A 15,594-nucleotide genomic window follows, 5' to 3' on the forward strand; every position below is an offset into this window, starting at 1 on the left:
ACCGATACCTGTCTTGGACGATTAATGTTAGGCACTTTCGCTTGTAACCCTCAGTTAATTCAGGCTACAGCTCACGGCTATTCATCTGTTACCCATAACGACGACAATAATAATAACAAGCTCTGGGCAATGTAGTAAAACACATGTTAACAAAATTGAAGTACAAGATTTGAAATCAACCGATTGAAAATACTTTGATCGATGGAAGTAATAGACCTGATAATAGTACTAGTCAAATGCTTGCCGTTTGCAACAAGTTAAGAGAAAAAAGGTTAATAATAATTTTTTCGCAAACCGAGGTGCTCTCAAGTCATTTGAAACCATTCAATCAACAAAAAACAAGGTTTTAAATGAAATGAGGATATACACAAAATTTGCTGAAGTTTTTTTTAAAGTAGAAGATTTTCTCAACGTGAGACCAGAATAGGGGACCCGAAATCTAACAGCTTTCTACAGAAGTTAGTGTTAAATTCTTTAATTAACAGAAGCCTGGCCGAACATATTCAAGATTGTCCAGTGCCGAACTGGCTACCAAAAGGAGCTTCGGGGAAAACATGAAAAAGCCCGTCATACCGGGATGATAATAGTTTCTGCCGAAAGCATAAAGCGTATTTTATGTACGATTTTCAATTCTTTGATCAAAACATATTTTCTCCGAAATTTTTCGCAAGAGTTTGCTTCGTTTAGTCAAAAATTATTAAGAGGCACCGGTCCGTTGTACGACCGCAATTCTGACCACGAATTAGTTAGCTTTAAATAAAAATTAGTTTTGGTTGTAGTCGTTTGACCAGCTCTGAGAAAAGTGAGCAGTTTAACGAAATTTTCATAAACAGCTCATTGTTCTCAGAGCTGGTCAAACTGCTACAACCAAATCTATTTTCTGTTGACAGCTAACACATTCGTGGTCGGAATTGCGGTCGTACATTTTTGAAAAAGGATTCTCGTGGAAAGATATCATCAAAAGTAAACTAAATTCCAGTATTTAAAAATCGCCCAAATGTATGCTTTTCAGCAAAGTGCCGGTTCCTCTTAAGAGGGCAGACTAGGTGTGAAGTAGGCTGTAATTGAAAAATTGGTTTTAAAATTAATGTAGACCATTTAATGAAAATTTGTTCCAGCAATTAGATGAGCAATATGTTTATCTATCTCTAAAAAACGAAAAACGATTTACAATAAGCAACAGTTGGAAGAAAACCGATTTCCAAAATATGAACGTCGCTTAAAGTTAGGCTATGCAATGTTTTTTTGGAAATCGGTTTTCTTCCAACTGTTGCTTATTGTAAATCGTTTTTCATTTTTTAGAGATAGATAAACATATTGCTCATCTAATTGCTGGAACAGATTTTCATTAAATGGTCTACATTAATTTTAAAACCAATTTTTCAATATATAGCCTACTTCACACCTAGTCTGCCCTCTTAAGGAAGTCACTTATTAGTCACTGAAAAAAAATGTGAAATAACAAGTACGAGCGAAGCGAGCAAAACTTATTTAGATCCAGAAATTTTCTCATTGTAAAAGAAAGTATGTCTCGTACTTAAAACTTCAAGGAAAAGATTTCAAAAAAGAAGTAGTTTCTAAAATCAAGAACTTGGTAGAATTTTAGATGTATTTAGTAGTTTGACAACTTTTAAAATTAAAACAGTGAGCCAAAATTTGATGCAGGAGCAGGGTTTTCTCAATGTGACTGTTTTCAGAAATTGATGCAAAATATTTATTCAAATATTCATTGCGATGAAAAGTTCGGTAGAAAATATTGGTAGATTGAAAGTACAATTAAAAGTTTGTGTAGCGCGCCGCAGGCGATTTTTTTTTGTATAGACGGTTTTATAAATTTCAATATGTCATTCCGGTCAAATCTTGAAGAAAATTTCGGACATTTCGGACAAGTGGGACGCCTGGGTTTGGGATTCAACTATGAGTTATTGAAAAAATAAACTGATAATCCTGAACGATAATTTGATATACCAAAAAATCCTGCATATATCCTGCATTTCCGCCAAATTATATCCCCAATTTTTTGCGATATCCTCAAAAAACATGATCATATCCCGACAAAGATAAATTCGATGTCCTAGAAAGATAAATCTGATGTACTTGAACGATAAGTTCTCCATTTACGAATAGGAACGCAAAGGTGTTCTCTTCTCTTCAACTCTAAGGAATGCATCCTTTTACGAAGAGAACACGGTGAGCTTGAAAAAAATTTTATTCGACCTCTCGTGGACATGAAATGTTTTTAGTGGTTTTTGTAGAGGGCGGCACCACGAGTAAGAATAACATAACAAGAAAATATTTCGATGGGAAAATTTTTAATGAGATCGATTTTTCATTTTTCTGTGCCCTGCAGGAAGCTTCGAAAACTGTTTGGACCCTACTGGTGACTTGTTTGATCACAAAAATATAGTTACTGTTTAGCCTGAGGTCTAAGCTTTACAGCGATACCAATCATGACATTCATGACTACCAACAAACATCTTTTATGAAGGAAAGTCATTCTGCTATGTCGATGTGAATTTTAAAGGCTGTATCATACGTGGATTACTTTTATTTTCTCTTTAAATTATTTTTAGTTATTTTACATAATTTAAGGGGTTAATAAAAGGTCGAAAGAAGATTTTTAACTCGAAATAGGTTTCTTTGTAAATTGCACCCATTAGAAAACTGCATTATCTCGAGTCAAAAATTAACAAACCTTTCTTTTGTTTCGTTCGTAGTTTCTCCAATAGTCATTCTAAGCTAATTCTGCAACATTTTAGTTGTTTCCACTAAAAAAATGAGACATTATACGAAGAAATTTGGGTGGTCGTTCAGGTGTACCAACAAAGATTTTGTCAGAATGAAATCCAAGCTCATCCTCTGACCTTTTATTAACCCCTTAAATTATGTTAATTAACTAAAAATACTTTTTAAGAGAAAATATAAGTAATCCACGTATGATACAGCCTTTAAAATTCACATCGACATAGTAGAATGACTTTCCTTCATAAAAGATGTTTCTTGGTAGTCATGAATGTCATGATTGGTATCGCTGTAAAGCCTAGACCTCAGGCTAAACAGTAACTATATTTTTGTGATCAAACAAGTCACCAGTAGGTTTCAAACAATTTTCGAAGCTTCCTGCAGGGCACAGAAAAACGAAAAATCGATCTAATTAAAAATTTTCCCATCGAAATATTTTCTTGTTATGTTATCCCTACTCGTGCTGCCGCCCTCTACAAAAACCACTAAAAACATTTCATGTCCACGAGAGGTCAAATAAAAAAAAATTCAAGCTCACCGTGAGAAGAGTAAAGTAAATCCTATTCTTTTTCAGGGATATCAAAAACAACTTTCAAGGATATCAATTTTAGACTATCAACAGTCATTTTGAGGGTATCAGTTCTTATTTTTTAGGACATAAAAATGATTTTTTGAGGATATCAAAATCCATTTTATTCTATCAGTTTATTTCCATGCAAAATTTAATGCTGAAAACAAACGAGACATTGAAAACGTGTTTTGGTCCTAGTTTTCATTGACAAATGCAGCAATCGCAATTTTCGATAGAGAAATTTCTAAATTTATTTGACAGTTGCGACAATTTCGTCGTGAAAACAAGGACCAAAACACGTTTTGAATGCCTCGTTTGTTTTCAGCATTAAGGATTTCAGGGTGCCACCGCCACATCAAATAACTGTAAAATGAAAATCCTGTCTGCCATCGTTACTACCTGTCTAAGTCGCTAAGTAATGATACCAAGCACTTTACTCGAAGAATCTGTTACGGAGAACAAATTTGATCCAAAAATTCTATTTTGAGGCAACAACCGGCTGAATATAAATTTTCACTTTATTTCCAATCAAAACTGTACAAAATTTTGTTCCTAATATAATCAAAATGGAATTAGTTGAAATTCTCTACAATCTATGACTGCCACAAGTTATAAAATTTTCACAAGTCTGACTCAACACCAGCGTCAACAAAATCCCTAAAGAGATATCCACAATTAATTGGCAAACATCTGCAACGGCGACGACGAGGACACACGTGAGATGCACAAAATAAATTTCATTAATTCGACCTAAATTTCACAGTGTTAATGACGGAAACAGTCCATACCTAAATACATTGTGCAATGCAAGCAAATAGCTTGGTATCGAAATTTCCTTCATGTTCCGTCTGTGTGCCTCAATGATTGCAGTGGCAGCACTTTTTGCTGGTACAATTCCTAACAGACTCGGGAAACGAGTTTTCGGTTGTTTGCACAGCCCAGTATCAACAACGAACGGATAAACAACGGTTGTTTTGATCTGGAACGTTGATTAGGACTGTTCTTAGACAAAATCGCACAACAAAATCGAATTCATACGAACCATCGAATTCGTCTCTCGTATTTCTTCAGTCAGTCCTTCCATTAGCCCACGTACGGCAAACTTTGTGGCACAGTATGGCACCAAATTATTTAAACCGCACAGTCCTGCCATTGATGACATTGCGATAATATGACCACGACCCTTGGCTACCATGTGTGGAAGGAAGGACTCCAATATCCAAAAGTTGGCGAATACATTCACTTCGAACACTTGACGAATTTCGCTTTCTGTGTGTTTCAGTAGTGGATGTGATGGCATTACTCCTGCGTTGTTGACAACAACCGACACATGACCGATTTCCTTAATTATTCGATCGGCCAATTTTTGCAGTTCTTCACGATTTCTGACGTCACATCTGAAATGAGACGAAGAGAATTTACCGCATTGCACAATGAAAAGTGAAATGATCAGCCAATCGTACTTATAACCGTAAGCGGTTCCAATACGAAGTGAATTTGCTTCCTCGACAACTTTGTCGTTATTTTCTTTGTTTATGTCGACGCATATCACTTCACATCCTAAAGCCGTGTACTGCAGTACAAGTTCCTTTCCAATACCGTGTCCACTTCCGGTGATCTTTTCAAATTATTCAAAGAAATTTTTCAGAAGAAATTCGCCAGTTAATGATATGAAACATTACCAAAACGATCTCGCCGCTAATGTCCTTTGGCTTGTCTTTTATCACTTTTCTCATCAGAGAATAAATGATCTCGAACGCGAATTGAATTAGGATTAGGGTAAAATCTACAACTACTTTGGCGTATTCGTAAGCTTGTGCAAGACTAAACATCTGTAAGTGAAAGTGACCGTAGGTAAGAGTAAGAATTGCCAATTAATCTCAAAGCCAAAAAAATGTTTTGGTTCGAAAAATTAGAAATATTGTTTCTCGAAAGTTGATCCTAAAATTTAATTGTTTCCACCAGCAAAACCAAACTATTTTTGATCAGCGATCACTTTTCGAAATGGTATCTTGAAACGATAATTTACTTTATAATCGCCAAGTCCACACTAGATTAGATTAGACAAGTCCACACTAAATCAGAGCTAACAGACCGATCCACAAAACTCAATCTTCACTAATTTCGCTGCGATTTTTCTGTTCGACTTTTATGAATTTGTAACGAAGACGCTAGACACTACACACACACTACAGATCAAATCAAATGTAAATGAGTGACTGCATTACGTTGCACCGTTGCACTTTCATTTTCACTTTCAACCAGAATCATTCAAACCAGAAATCACTTTTTATTACTTGCATTATAAACTCGTATCAATGAGTTTATATACACACTCTCCGTTGCTGCTCTGGTGTGATAGAATGTACTCTTAGCAACTCTTACGGCACCAGATTTGTTATTGCGAAAAAAGATCAAAGTACTTTAATAACGCAAGATGATGGATATTGTGGAAACCGCGATGAGGAAAGGAGTGGGTGTCTTTTCTTTTAGTATGCAGCGAATCGCTTAAACAAAAACTATGGCAAGAATATGCGGTTGGTAGGTATGAAATGACATGAACGTCATAAAATATACGCTTTTTAGACTTGTGCAAATTCTATTTTTATCTGTCTCTTTCCCTTTTTAATTCTCTATTAAAAAGTGAGAAGATAGACCTGAGGGCTGCGACTATTATTTCGAATATCGATTTATCAAATGTCTCAAAGATTTTGTTTTTTAAATAGTCCCTACCTGAGGTCCTCACTTTTTCAAGCCGAACTTGTCAATTTATAGTGACTTATAAGCCAATCGGTAAAATGATTTTGAAAGATATTTCTGTCTCTAGTGCAAAGCTATTGATCTTGATACATCTGTTATCGTCCTCTCGTTCAAACGTTTATTCGATTCTGACTTCGGATAGGACTGCAGCAATACACTCCAAAAGATATTTTAAAACACATGCGAGAGGATAGTCATTTTCTCCTCTCCGCTGATCCTTCGGAAGCCTTTGTTGTGAAAAACATTGTGTTTACCTCGGGCAAAACGTTGGGAATTGCATTTAAACAATTGAAACAACACTCTCGAAATGAAATGTCCAACTTTTCTTTAACTGTGCTGTCTGAAACCTTATTTTCTCCACTCGAAATGCCACGAGAAAAAGATGTATTGTAGATGCTTGAACTGCTGACAGTTCAGGGGAGAAAATGTCTATTTCCTCTCCTCAAGTTTTGAAATGGATAAAATGTCTATTTTCTCCCCCGAACTGTCACATTAGTTTTTGTTTTGAAAATTGGAATTACAAATTGATGTTTCTGTTTCAAGGAGAAGAAGATTAATCACACCTTACACATATGAAAAGCGTTGTTCCAACTCGCTCTTGTTGGAATTTACAATTTTTTTCCCTCTGTCAACAAATAACTATTTTATGCCACAGGTGTCGAGTGTTTTCCCCACCGGTGCGAAAGTAACTCTTCCTGACCTCAGGCATAAAAATTCCAAACAGATGGAGAATAACAGAGTTTTGAAACGATGCAGTGATATATGTATGTCATGTTCGAAGTAATATTTGTGACGAGAATGAAACAATTATAATGTGGTTATGGGTCTGTAGATATAATTACACCTGCTCAAGACCAGAATTATTAATACCTAACAATAAACCAAAACAGGTCAAAAAAAACGATGATTTGTAGGCATGTTTCTGTCTGATAAGGGGGAGTGGAACAAGACTAAATTTCCGTATTTAACTCAAAAGCAATTGTTGTGTAGGCGTTAGTAAACTTAAACGTTCATCGACAAACGGTCTTACAAAACAGCAATGAATTTTATCAGCTTAATTTTTTGTTGTAAGCAAAATTTGATCATGTTCGCGATAAAGTTCCACTTTGCAATTAAACAATTTTCACAACATTCTAGTTGCGCTTATAATGGCGTTTATGCATCAGATGCACGCTGAGGAAGGAGCAGGAGACTGTTTGGCTCTGGACTGTGATCCTAAGGAGTACAAGCCAGTCTGTGGTGGTTTGGATGTAGAGTCTTCTCAAGGATTCGTTAACGAATGTGCGCTGCAGATGTATAATTGTCTACATGAAACGGGTGTGTATCCTATAAGTTTTTGACGACATGCAAAGTATGTGATTGCAACTTTTCAACAGAGTGGGTGGTTCAGACTGAGGTCGAGTGTGAAGTTGCCTCTTCGGATTCAGCTAGTGGTTACCAATTACCGACTCAACAGGGAGGAGCAGGAGACTGTTTGTCTCTGGACTGTGATGCTAAGGAGTACAAGCCAATCTGCGGTGGTTTGGATGTAGAGTCTTCTCAAGGATTTGTTAACGAATGTGCGCTGCAGATGTACAATTGTCTACATGAAACGGGTGTGTATCCTATAAGTTTTGGACGACATGCAATGAATTTGATTGAAACTTTTTAACAGAGTGGGTGGTTCAGACTGAGGTCGAGTGTGAAGTTGCCTATTCGGAGTCAGCTAGTGGTTACCAATATCCAATCACCAGGACCTAGAGTAACAATTGACGATATTGTGCCTCTCTGCTTATAATTAATAAAATGAAAGGTCATCAGAAACGACGAAGTCAATAAATTATGATTTGCGATAAAACGTGTTTCATTTGAACAAGAATGTAGATTCTAAAACGTCTTTCGAATTTTCAAAATCAAAATTTTCTGAACATTGTTGGAATTTTGATTTCAGAACTAGTTTGTGGAACGGGTCGATGCCATTAACGTCACATAAGAATGATAAGCTGCGCAGTGCGCACATTTGTTCATTGTACTCCCCAAAATCTAAAAGATCATTTCGAGTTACGTTACACTGTCAGCTACAGGTTCAGACATTTTTTCTTCATTCACACGTAAATTTTTTGTGTTATTGCCAAAGTTTATCAGACACATTTCATAATTTGTTGACATCAACTACAAAATGAGCGGATAGCGGTGTAGAAGCATCATTTGTCGAAAGTACTCAAATCATAGTGGACCTGCCTAATCGGGCATCTTACGAAATGGTTCTAACGATGGTGGAAAATGGCGGAAAAAATGGTCGAAAAATATTTTTTTCTTAAATCCCTGAAACTTATAGAGAGACAGTAAACTATCGACTTAACGTTGTTTTCTGTAAATTTCAATAATTCTCCTAGTTCTAGGACTTAAGGATTTTGAAGGATTTCTGAGTTTTTTTTCCCTTCTGTACTTATTGAGTAGCTTTAGTTCCTATAATTCTATCACTGCACATGGTCACCATACTCACAGATCCAGAACTTAACTACTCTGAATGACTTCCGATTCCGAGGTTTTCTTGTGTTTTCTTCTGAACTTTTGGAATTCATCACTATGGTACATCTTCATATTTCTAGATCTACAGAATTTTAAGAGCAATGAACCGTTTGCAAATTTGTAGCCTACATTTAGGCGGAAAAATATTCGTTTTTTGATGATTTCTCTGAACCAAGATGTTTTTTTGTTAGTTTTGAAGGAAAAATTGGTTTAATTGTAAATCGATGAGCGTATTATAAATATTTGTAGAGAAAATCGGTATCGCTCAATTTGTTCCAAAATCAATTTATTTTTGCCAAATTAATTTCGACATCAAATAGATGCCATCATCAGTGGCTGAAAACATTAATTTCATGAGGACCTAAAAGTTTGTTGACTTTGTCTTGAATTGATGCGGTTGGGTCATGATCCAGTGGTACGTAAGTTGTTGAATCACTAAGCAGTGTCATCATTTTATTTTCATAGTCCAATTTCTGCATCAGCACAGTAACATTCCCTTTGTCAGCATTCAGCACGAGCAATTGAGGGTTTTGAGCCAAAAACGTTACGGTTGCAAAGTGATTAGCCTTAATCACTTCATCGATCGTACTATCGAGAAAGTAATCAAAAGAAGAGAGACATTCTAGAAATGATTGCGATAAAAAAGACACCGAATTGTCTCAACAAACAGACTGATTGCATATTCTTGCCGTCGACGTACAATAACATTATCTGAAATTCTGGTGAAATTTGCACTGTGTGCTGTTGCTTTGTTACACGAATTTGTGTGTTTTTTACGATTAGTTAGATACACTCAGTCTAGTTGAATGTCTGTTGTTACAGACTTCTTTCTTTGATTAATTTAAAGATTTTTGATGTTTGTGACTACCAATGTTTAAGTTTTTAGTAAGTTGACCGGTATTAGTTTGCTAAGTTGTTATTCTAATGTGAAATTATGTATTTTAGTTTAGCATTGGAGTCGCATATGACGAAGCACACTTTTTAATGCGTGTCTAAACTTATATAAACATTCGTGATATGTGTGTTGCTATATGTTGTATTATGATTAGGTCCTCATGAAATTAATGTTTTCAGCCACTGATGATGGCATCTATTTGATGTCGAAATTAATTTGGCAAAAATAAATTGATTTTGGAACAAATTGAGCGATACCGATTTTCTCTACAAAAAAAAAAAAAAAAAAAAATTGTGATAACTTATCCTACTTAGAGAAACCTTTGCAGATTATGTAAATTTGTGAAATCTACGAAAAACGATTATTTTTCCGCCTAAATGTAGGCTACAAATTTGCAAAGAGTCCATTGCTTCTAAAGGATCTCTGATGCTTTTTTTATATTCTGAACTCACGGTGGAGCTCAACGAACTTTAAATAAAGCTGTAAGTTAACATCCCGGGTTTTTTCATAAGTGAGTTGGAGGAAAGAAGTGCTATTCAAGTAAACAAGTTTTAGCAAAATCCCCTGAGCTGTTTCTGAGAAGCAGCATCAGCGCCAGCCAGGGCTTGTGAACCACTGAGGACTTAAGACTGACATTGGAATTGATTGACGGACAAATTCTAAGACTTGCGTATAAAAATTATTGCTCTCGACTTTTTCTTCATAGAGTAATAGCAGTTGAAAGTCAAAATTTCACCATATTGAAAGACTGATATCTCCCTTACAAAGCAACTGAGGAAGCCTCTAAATGGTAATCTCAGACTAGTTTTGCAAACCCTTTCGAATCGCAAAACAAATATTTTTGAATCGAAGTTCTCTGTTACATTTTCAGACATTGTACTTTTTGGCTACCCTCTGTAAACTTTGGCCGCTTTTATACCCTATATGAAACTAGGTCCCACCTGTTGGGTGGGTCAGATCCCTTGGCTGTCTGAACCTGAACTTCTTAATAGATTTTGTATTCGTAATGATTTATTGGTTGATTAAGAAAATCTACTAGAACGGTCTAAATTTCTCATTAATAATTTAATTCCCTTGACTGTAAGTCATGGGTTTTACGAAAACAAATACACCGTATGTACATAACACGTTCACTATGATTAAAAATGTATGGAAATGTGATGAAAAAACGTTAAATATTAAAAAATTTTGCCCTTTGTTAACACGACAACTGGAGCAAAGTTCAACCGATTTTCGAAAACTTTTTTTTAATCGACGAAGTATTGAAATACTCCGGTCAAGTTCGAAAATGGGCGGTATCGGTTCAACCATCTGGTGGTAGTTCTCGAAAAAAGCCTTTTCTGCTCTTTGTTAACACGATGACTGGAGCAAAGTTCAACCGATTTTTAAAAACTTTGTAATGTTTTAAAGGTCTGCTTCTGTCTTATATTGACATCGGCCGCAAGTCGTGCTAACCATTGAGCGGGGCTCTGTTCTGGTACAGAAGGAGCATCGATACAACATTTAAGTCAATGAAAGAGTTATTGACTGTACCACCGTTACCACCACTTTCAACATCCAATAGACAATCGTCCATTTTGATGTCCTCCATGTCATCCTCCATGTCATCCTCTATATCTGTTGATGATCGCTACAGAATTTAGAATTCTCACTTTCGATACAACTTACATGAATTAGTCAAAATCATTCATTTTCCCAGATAACACACACCCCATTTTTCGATGTGCCGCAGCACATTAAATGTGCATCAAAAAGCACATAGACCGTTACATCTTTTCTGTGGAGGATATTGAACATTTAATGTACATTAATGTACATTAAATGGGATGAGGGCAAAAAGTGTACACTAAATGTATAACTATTAAAAACTTTTTTGTTGATTTAACGTTTTGGTTGATTTACATAAAATGCACATTTTTTGTACAACGCGAAAGTTTTGAATCGTTCACTAGATCAGGTGTACATTTAGTGTACACTTTTTGCTATTCACCACATTTCAGAGCCGGGCCAAGCGGGCCGGGCCCGGGCGCTGGGAAAATTAGGGGCGCTGGGAAAGTAAGACTAAAGTACACAAGCAAAATGTACACCAATCAAAGTGAGGTTTAGATCTTGGTTTTGATACAGTGTTCTTGCTCAGTTATTATCGGTTAACGTAATTTTTTTCTGTATAAATGGAAGCCACAACAATTTTTTTTAAAAGTACTCAAGTACTCCAGTGGTATAAATTCCTTTTTCTTGTGGAGGTATCTCCATATACATGAAACGTACAAGGTCGTGTGAAGTGGCATTACGAAGGTAATTGCATGCAATTTTAAGGCAAATGAGGTCTTATTTGGTTTAAACTTTATTTGAACTGAGATATGAACGGCTGGAAAAATGCTTAAAATTTGACTACACCGGTGAACATCTGATGGTTACTATGCGTACAAAAAATAACAAAAACATCAAAGGCTGTTGCTACTGGTCTTAGCTTTCCAATGACACCAAACATGCATGGGTTGTGACATGATGAATGTCCCTTTGAACTTCAAAGTTTGAAGTATAAACCGGAGACTGAGTTAATATACTCGAATATTTCCTGGCATTGTCAAAATTTTATCAAAAAATATTTTTTCTGTGGCAGTAACAGCTGCTCACTTACGTTTGCGATGTCAGCGAACATCAACAAATTTAAAACTGTTTTAAGTAACAAATTACCTTTCCAATGACATGTATCTGAAGATACCTCTATAAGAAAAGGGCATGTTTCCTGTTTTCGATCAGCTTCCGCTGTTGAGGATTTTTAATAAAAACAGTTTTGCCTTCTATGGGCACGTCTGGTAGGACTGTTTTCAAAAGAATTCGGGTATTAAATGAGTTGCAAGCGATAAACCTCGCGGGAGACAAATTACAAAGAAAAACGTTTATTAACCGGAAAATCGGGTAATATGTTGAGATCATTTTTCACTAAGTCGAGTTGGTTAACCAAAAAAAAAATCGCTCGCTCCGCTCGCAACTCTACGTTCATTTCTATCGCTTAAAATTAAAATTCACAAGCAAACACAATTTAGACAACATTTCTTAAAATTTAATTTCATTTTGTTTCTAAAAAAAATTGATAAATTTCGTTTTTCACATTTTTGAGCGGCGCTGTAATCTTACGGCCCAGGGCGCTGGAAATGATAATCCGGCTCTGCCACATTTAATGTACATACATTTATGGCTTATTAAATGTACAATATTCTCCAAAGAAAAGATGTAACGGTCTATGTACTTTTTAATGCACATTTAAAGTGCTGCAACACACTTTTCGATGGCATTAAATGGACATTTTGTTAGATAAATTGTTATCTGGGTTTATTAGATAAATAATCGCTCGGTTTGCTTAATTTGAAAACAGAAATAAGTATTTGACAAAACATTATTTAAGCAAACGTCGATGAAAAAGTGCGCTGTTCACAAAATGAAGATATTTATTTTTCGGTAATTATTTAAATCCCACAAAAACCTCAAAGAGGAAAAGGTGACGCTAGTGTAGTAAAAATTAAACTTCCAAAACATTTGATATCGGTTTTGGTGACGCATTCTGCGCCTCAACGTAATCAATTTTTACCAAGAAAATTTTAACAAGAAAATATGTCAACGAGAAGTTTACCGATGAGATTTTACAACGAAAGCTTTACAAAAAAATGCGTCACAAGTGGCAAACGCTGAGGAAACCCCTCATACGACAATAATCATCTGCCACTCAAACAAAGGCTCTATACCAGGCAAAAGTTGACCGATTTTTAAACGTTGGATTCGTTCCTTACATCCGCCGTTTATACAATGACAACAAATGAAAACTCAAATGATTTTTGTGGAACTTTTTTTATTTTAATTTTTTTTAAGGTATTTCAGGTTTTAGGTATTTAGAGTGATATATATTTGATCACCCTAAATACCTAAAACCTGAAATACCTTAAAAAAAAAAATAAAAAAAGTTCCACAAAAATCATTTGCGTTTTCAAAAAATTTGCGCACAATAAAAATCCATATCACCCTTGTGTTGTTATTGTATAAACGGCGGATGTAAGGAACGAATCCAACGTTTAAAAATCGGTCAACTTTTGTCTGGTATAGAGCCTTTGGCTAAAATGATCACTGAGTAGACGATTCCTAAGGAACTCCGTGGAATTATTCCATTTTTCATTTCCACACCTTTCAACCCTGGTCTTCAGAATCGGCTATATAAATTTTACGGAAAGTGGGAACGAAATCCATAGTTGATTCATACCTTAGGAACAAGATTGTCCTTTGAAGATGCTGCAAAGCAGTGATGAAAAAAAATCTCTCAGTGCCAACGCAATGAAATTGCTTATTTGTAATTTGTCTTTATTTTCATGAAAATGTCACTACAAATAGCCAAAAAAATTTTTTAGCAAAATCGAATTGAATTCAAATTAATGGTCACATCAGCGTTGAAGCGTCGAGACATATGACCATTATTTTGTCTTGCAATCGCCTTGGCAGAAGTGCACATCACCGAAACAATCCATATCTTTTTTACATAATTTTGCCGTACCAGATGGTTCTATAGTAGTTTTCGTGTAGCACCACTTCCCATCTCCCCCAATAGCTGGATCTCCACGATTGTCAGTTACTATCTGCGTTCGACTTTGTCCAATGAAAATTTCTTTGCAATATTTCCAGCAATGACCCTCATGGCAGCCGAATACTTTACCATACACTGCAGGAGCACAGAGCACGGCAAGTAAAACGAACAAAAATGCAATTTTCAACTGACACTTCATTTTGTTTCTGTGTAAATATTCTCAACAGAACTGATGCCAAACGTACTGTTCGCAAGCGTATTTATACTCTCCAAATACTCCGCCCCACTCACATTTCGTGATCTGAATTATTGAAAAGCGTTGTCGAGTCGTGTAAAACTAACCCAGTCGTGAAACATGAAGATTTTTGTGAGTTTTTTTTTAGTTAGTCATTGAATGCGATATAAACACTGAAAAGGTAATGCAAACCATCAGCGGATCAGCTAGTTTCCGGAACGCTAGTTTGAGGTGGATTTGTGTCCAACATGTGTGCAATATTGCGAACATAAATTCAAGTCAAATTTCCGCGAGTGTTTGAATACTTTCTGCGAAATTGGTTCAACAAAACATTCCCTGAATTCATGTCTATTGGAGGTCAGAGCATCGACAACTAACTTCAAACGCGCTACGCATGTTAACCAACTAGTTGCATGAGTATGATTTTCTATCCCCCTTTTATAAGACATTGCGAGCGTTACTGTGAATGGAAGTTTCACATAAATGAAACGACAACTCTATCGCTTATCGTCATTTTAATTTTTTCGAAGAAAATCGTTTCCCTAGCGAAATGATTCGTACGCATACTATCCGTCTTCGTACCCTTCTAATGTCGATGGATTTCTGAAAATCGGAAAATAATTCAGCTATCGATTGCGAACCATTTATGTTGCCCTTAAAATATTCAACGATATACCTGTTGAGTAAGGTCAGACAAATAGTTATCACTTCGTTCGGGCTACAACTCGCGAAATTGCCTAAAATCAAACGTCCAAAACAGATACTCAAAAAATTTTTCATGTAAGGGGTCGAAAACCCGAGAAAAATCTCGAAACTCCCTCATTTTCGGCCCCGACACATGAAAAACAATTTGAATGATTTGAATGAAAAATATGGGTAGCGCGGCATTTTTGAAACTATAATTTCCCCTTGAGCAAAGTGTTTATGTTTATTTTTATGTTATAGAGTTATAGAGTTATACTCGAGAGATGGCATGGTGGCGCTTTGTCGTTTTTACATGTGGGCATGTGGCCAGCCAATCCCAACCCTATAACTGAAATTTTTTATAGCCCTGCTTCAAATGTCATCAAACAACTGTCATGCAAGACAAAAAAAATTCAAAGAAAAACACCGACCTTTGACAGTTGACCATTTAGAAATTTTATTCAAGGAGCATCGGCACCCATGAAATGCTAAAAAGACGGTTTTTTACAGAATTAAATTATTAATGAGAAATTTAGACCGTTCTAGTAGATTTTCTTAATCAACCAATAAATCATTACCAATACAAAATCTATTAAGAAGTTCAGGTTCAGACAGTCAAGGGA

At 35.8% G+C, this 15,594-nt stretch overlaps 2 protein-coding genes across 2 annotated transcripts; one reads left to right on the top strand and one right to left on the bottom strand.

The window, feature by feature from the left end:
• Positions 1-3,806: 3,806 nt before the first annotated feature.
• Positions 3,807-5,600, bottom strand: LOC119085367 (epidermal retinol dehydrogenase 2). Its single transcript, XM_037195750.1, has 6 exons — positions 5,343-5,600; positions 4,996-5,145; positions 4,777-4,931; positions 4,356-4,710; positions 4,102-4,292; positions 3,807-4,003 (listed from the first exon to the last, which is right to left on the bottom strand). Exons 2-6 carry the CDS (start codon positions 5,143-5,145, stop codon positions 3,934-3,936), a joined length of 921 nt encoding a protein of 306 aa, XP_037051645.1. The 5' UTR covers positions 5,343-5,600; the 3' UTR covers positions 3,807-3,933.
• Positions 5,601-7,052: 1,452 nt separating this feature from the next.
• Positions 7,053-7,910, top strand: LOC119085368. Its single transcript, XM_037195751.1, has 4 exons — positions 7,053-7,140; positions 7,211-7,390; positions 7,450-7,668; positions 7,728-7,910. Exons 1-4 carry the CDS (start codon positions 7,113-7,115, stop codon positions 7,811-7,813), a joined length of 513 nt encoding a protein of 170 aa, XP_037051646.1. The 5' UTR covers positions 7,053-7,112; the 3' UTR covers positions 7,814-7,910.
• The last annotated feature ends 7,684 nt before the right edge of the window (positions 7,911-15,594 follow it).

This window comes from Bradysia coprophila, unplaced genomic scaffold, assembly GCF_014529535.1.
Source record: "Bradysia coprophila strain Holo2 unplaced genomic scaffold, BU_Bcop_v1 contig_94, whole genome shotgun sequence".
Lineage (NCBI taxonomy): Eukaryota > Metazoa > Arthropoda > Insecta > Diptera > Sciaridae > Bradysia > Bradysia coprophila.

Bases quoted from the DNA above. Each gene is read 5' to 3' on its own strand.
- LOC119085368 (XM_037195751.1), top strand. From the start codon at position 7,113: ATGAATTTTATCAGCTTAATTTTTTGTT. The intron at 7,391-7,449 runs GTGTGTATCCTA...ACTTTTCAACAG, and splicing joins TAATTGTCTACATGAAACGG to AGTGGGTGGTTCAGACTGAG. The intron at 7,669-7,727 runs GTGTGTATCCTA...ACTTTTTAACAG, and splicing joins CAATTGTCTACATGAAACGG to AGTGGGTGGTTCAGACTGAG.
- LOC119085367 (XM_037195750.1), bottom strand. From the start codon at position 5,145: ATGTTTAGTCTTGCACAAGCTTACGAATACGCCAAAGTAGTTGTAGAT. The intron at 4,711-4,776 runs GTACGATTGGCT...GTCTCATTTCAG, and splicing joins GGAACCGCTTACGGTTATAA to ATGTGACGTCAGAAATCGTG. The intron at 4,293-4,355 runs GTTCGTATGAAT...TCAACGTTCCAG, and splicing joins TACGAGAGACGAATTCGATG to ATCAAAACAACCGTTGTTTA.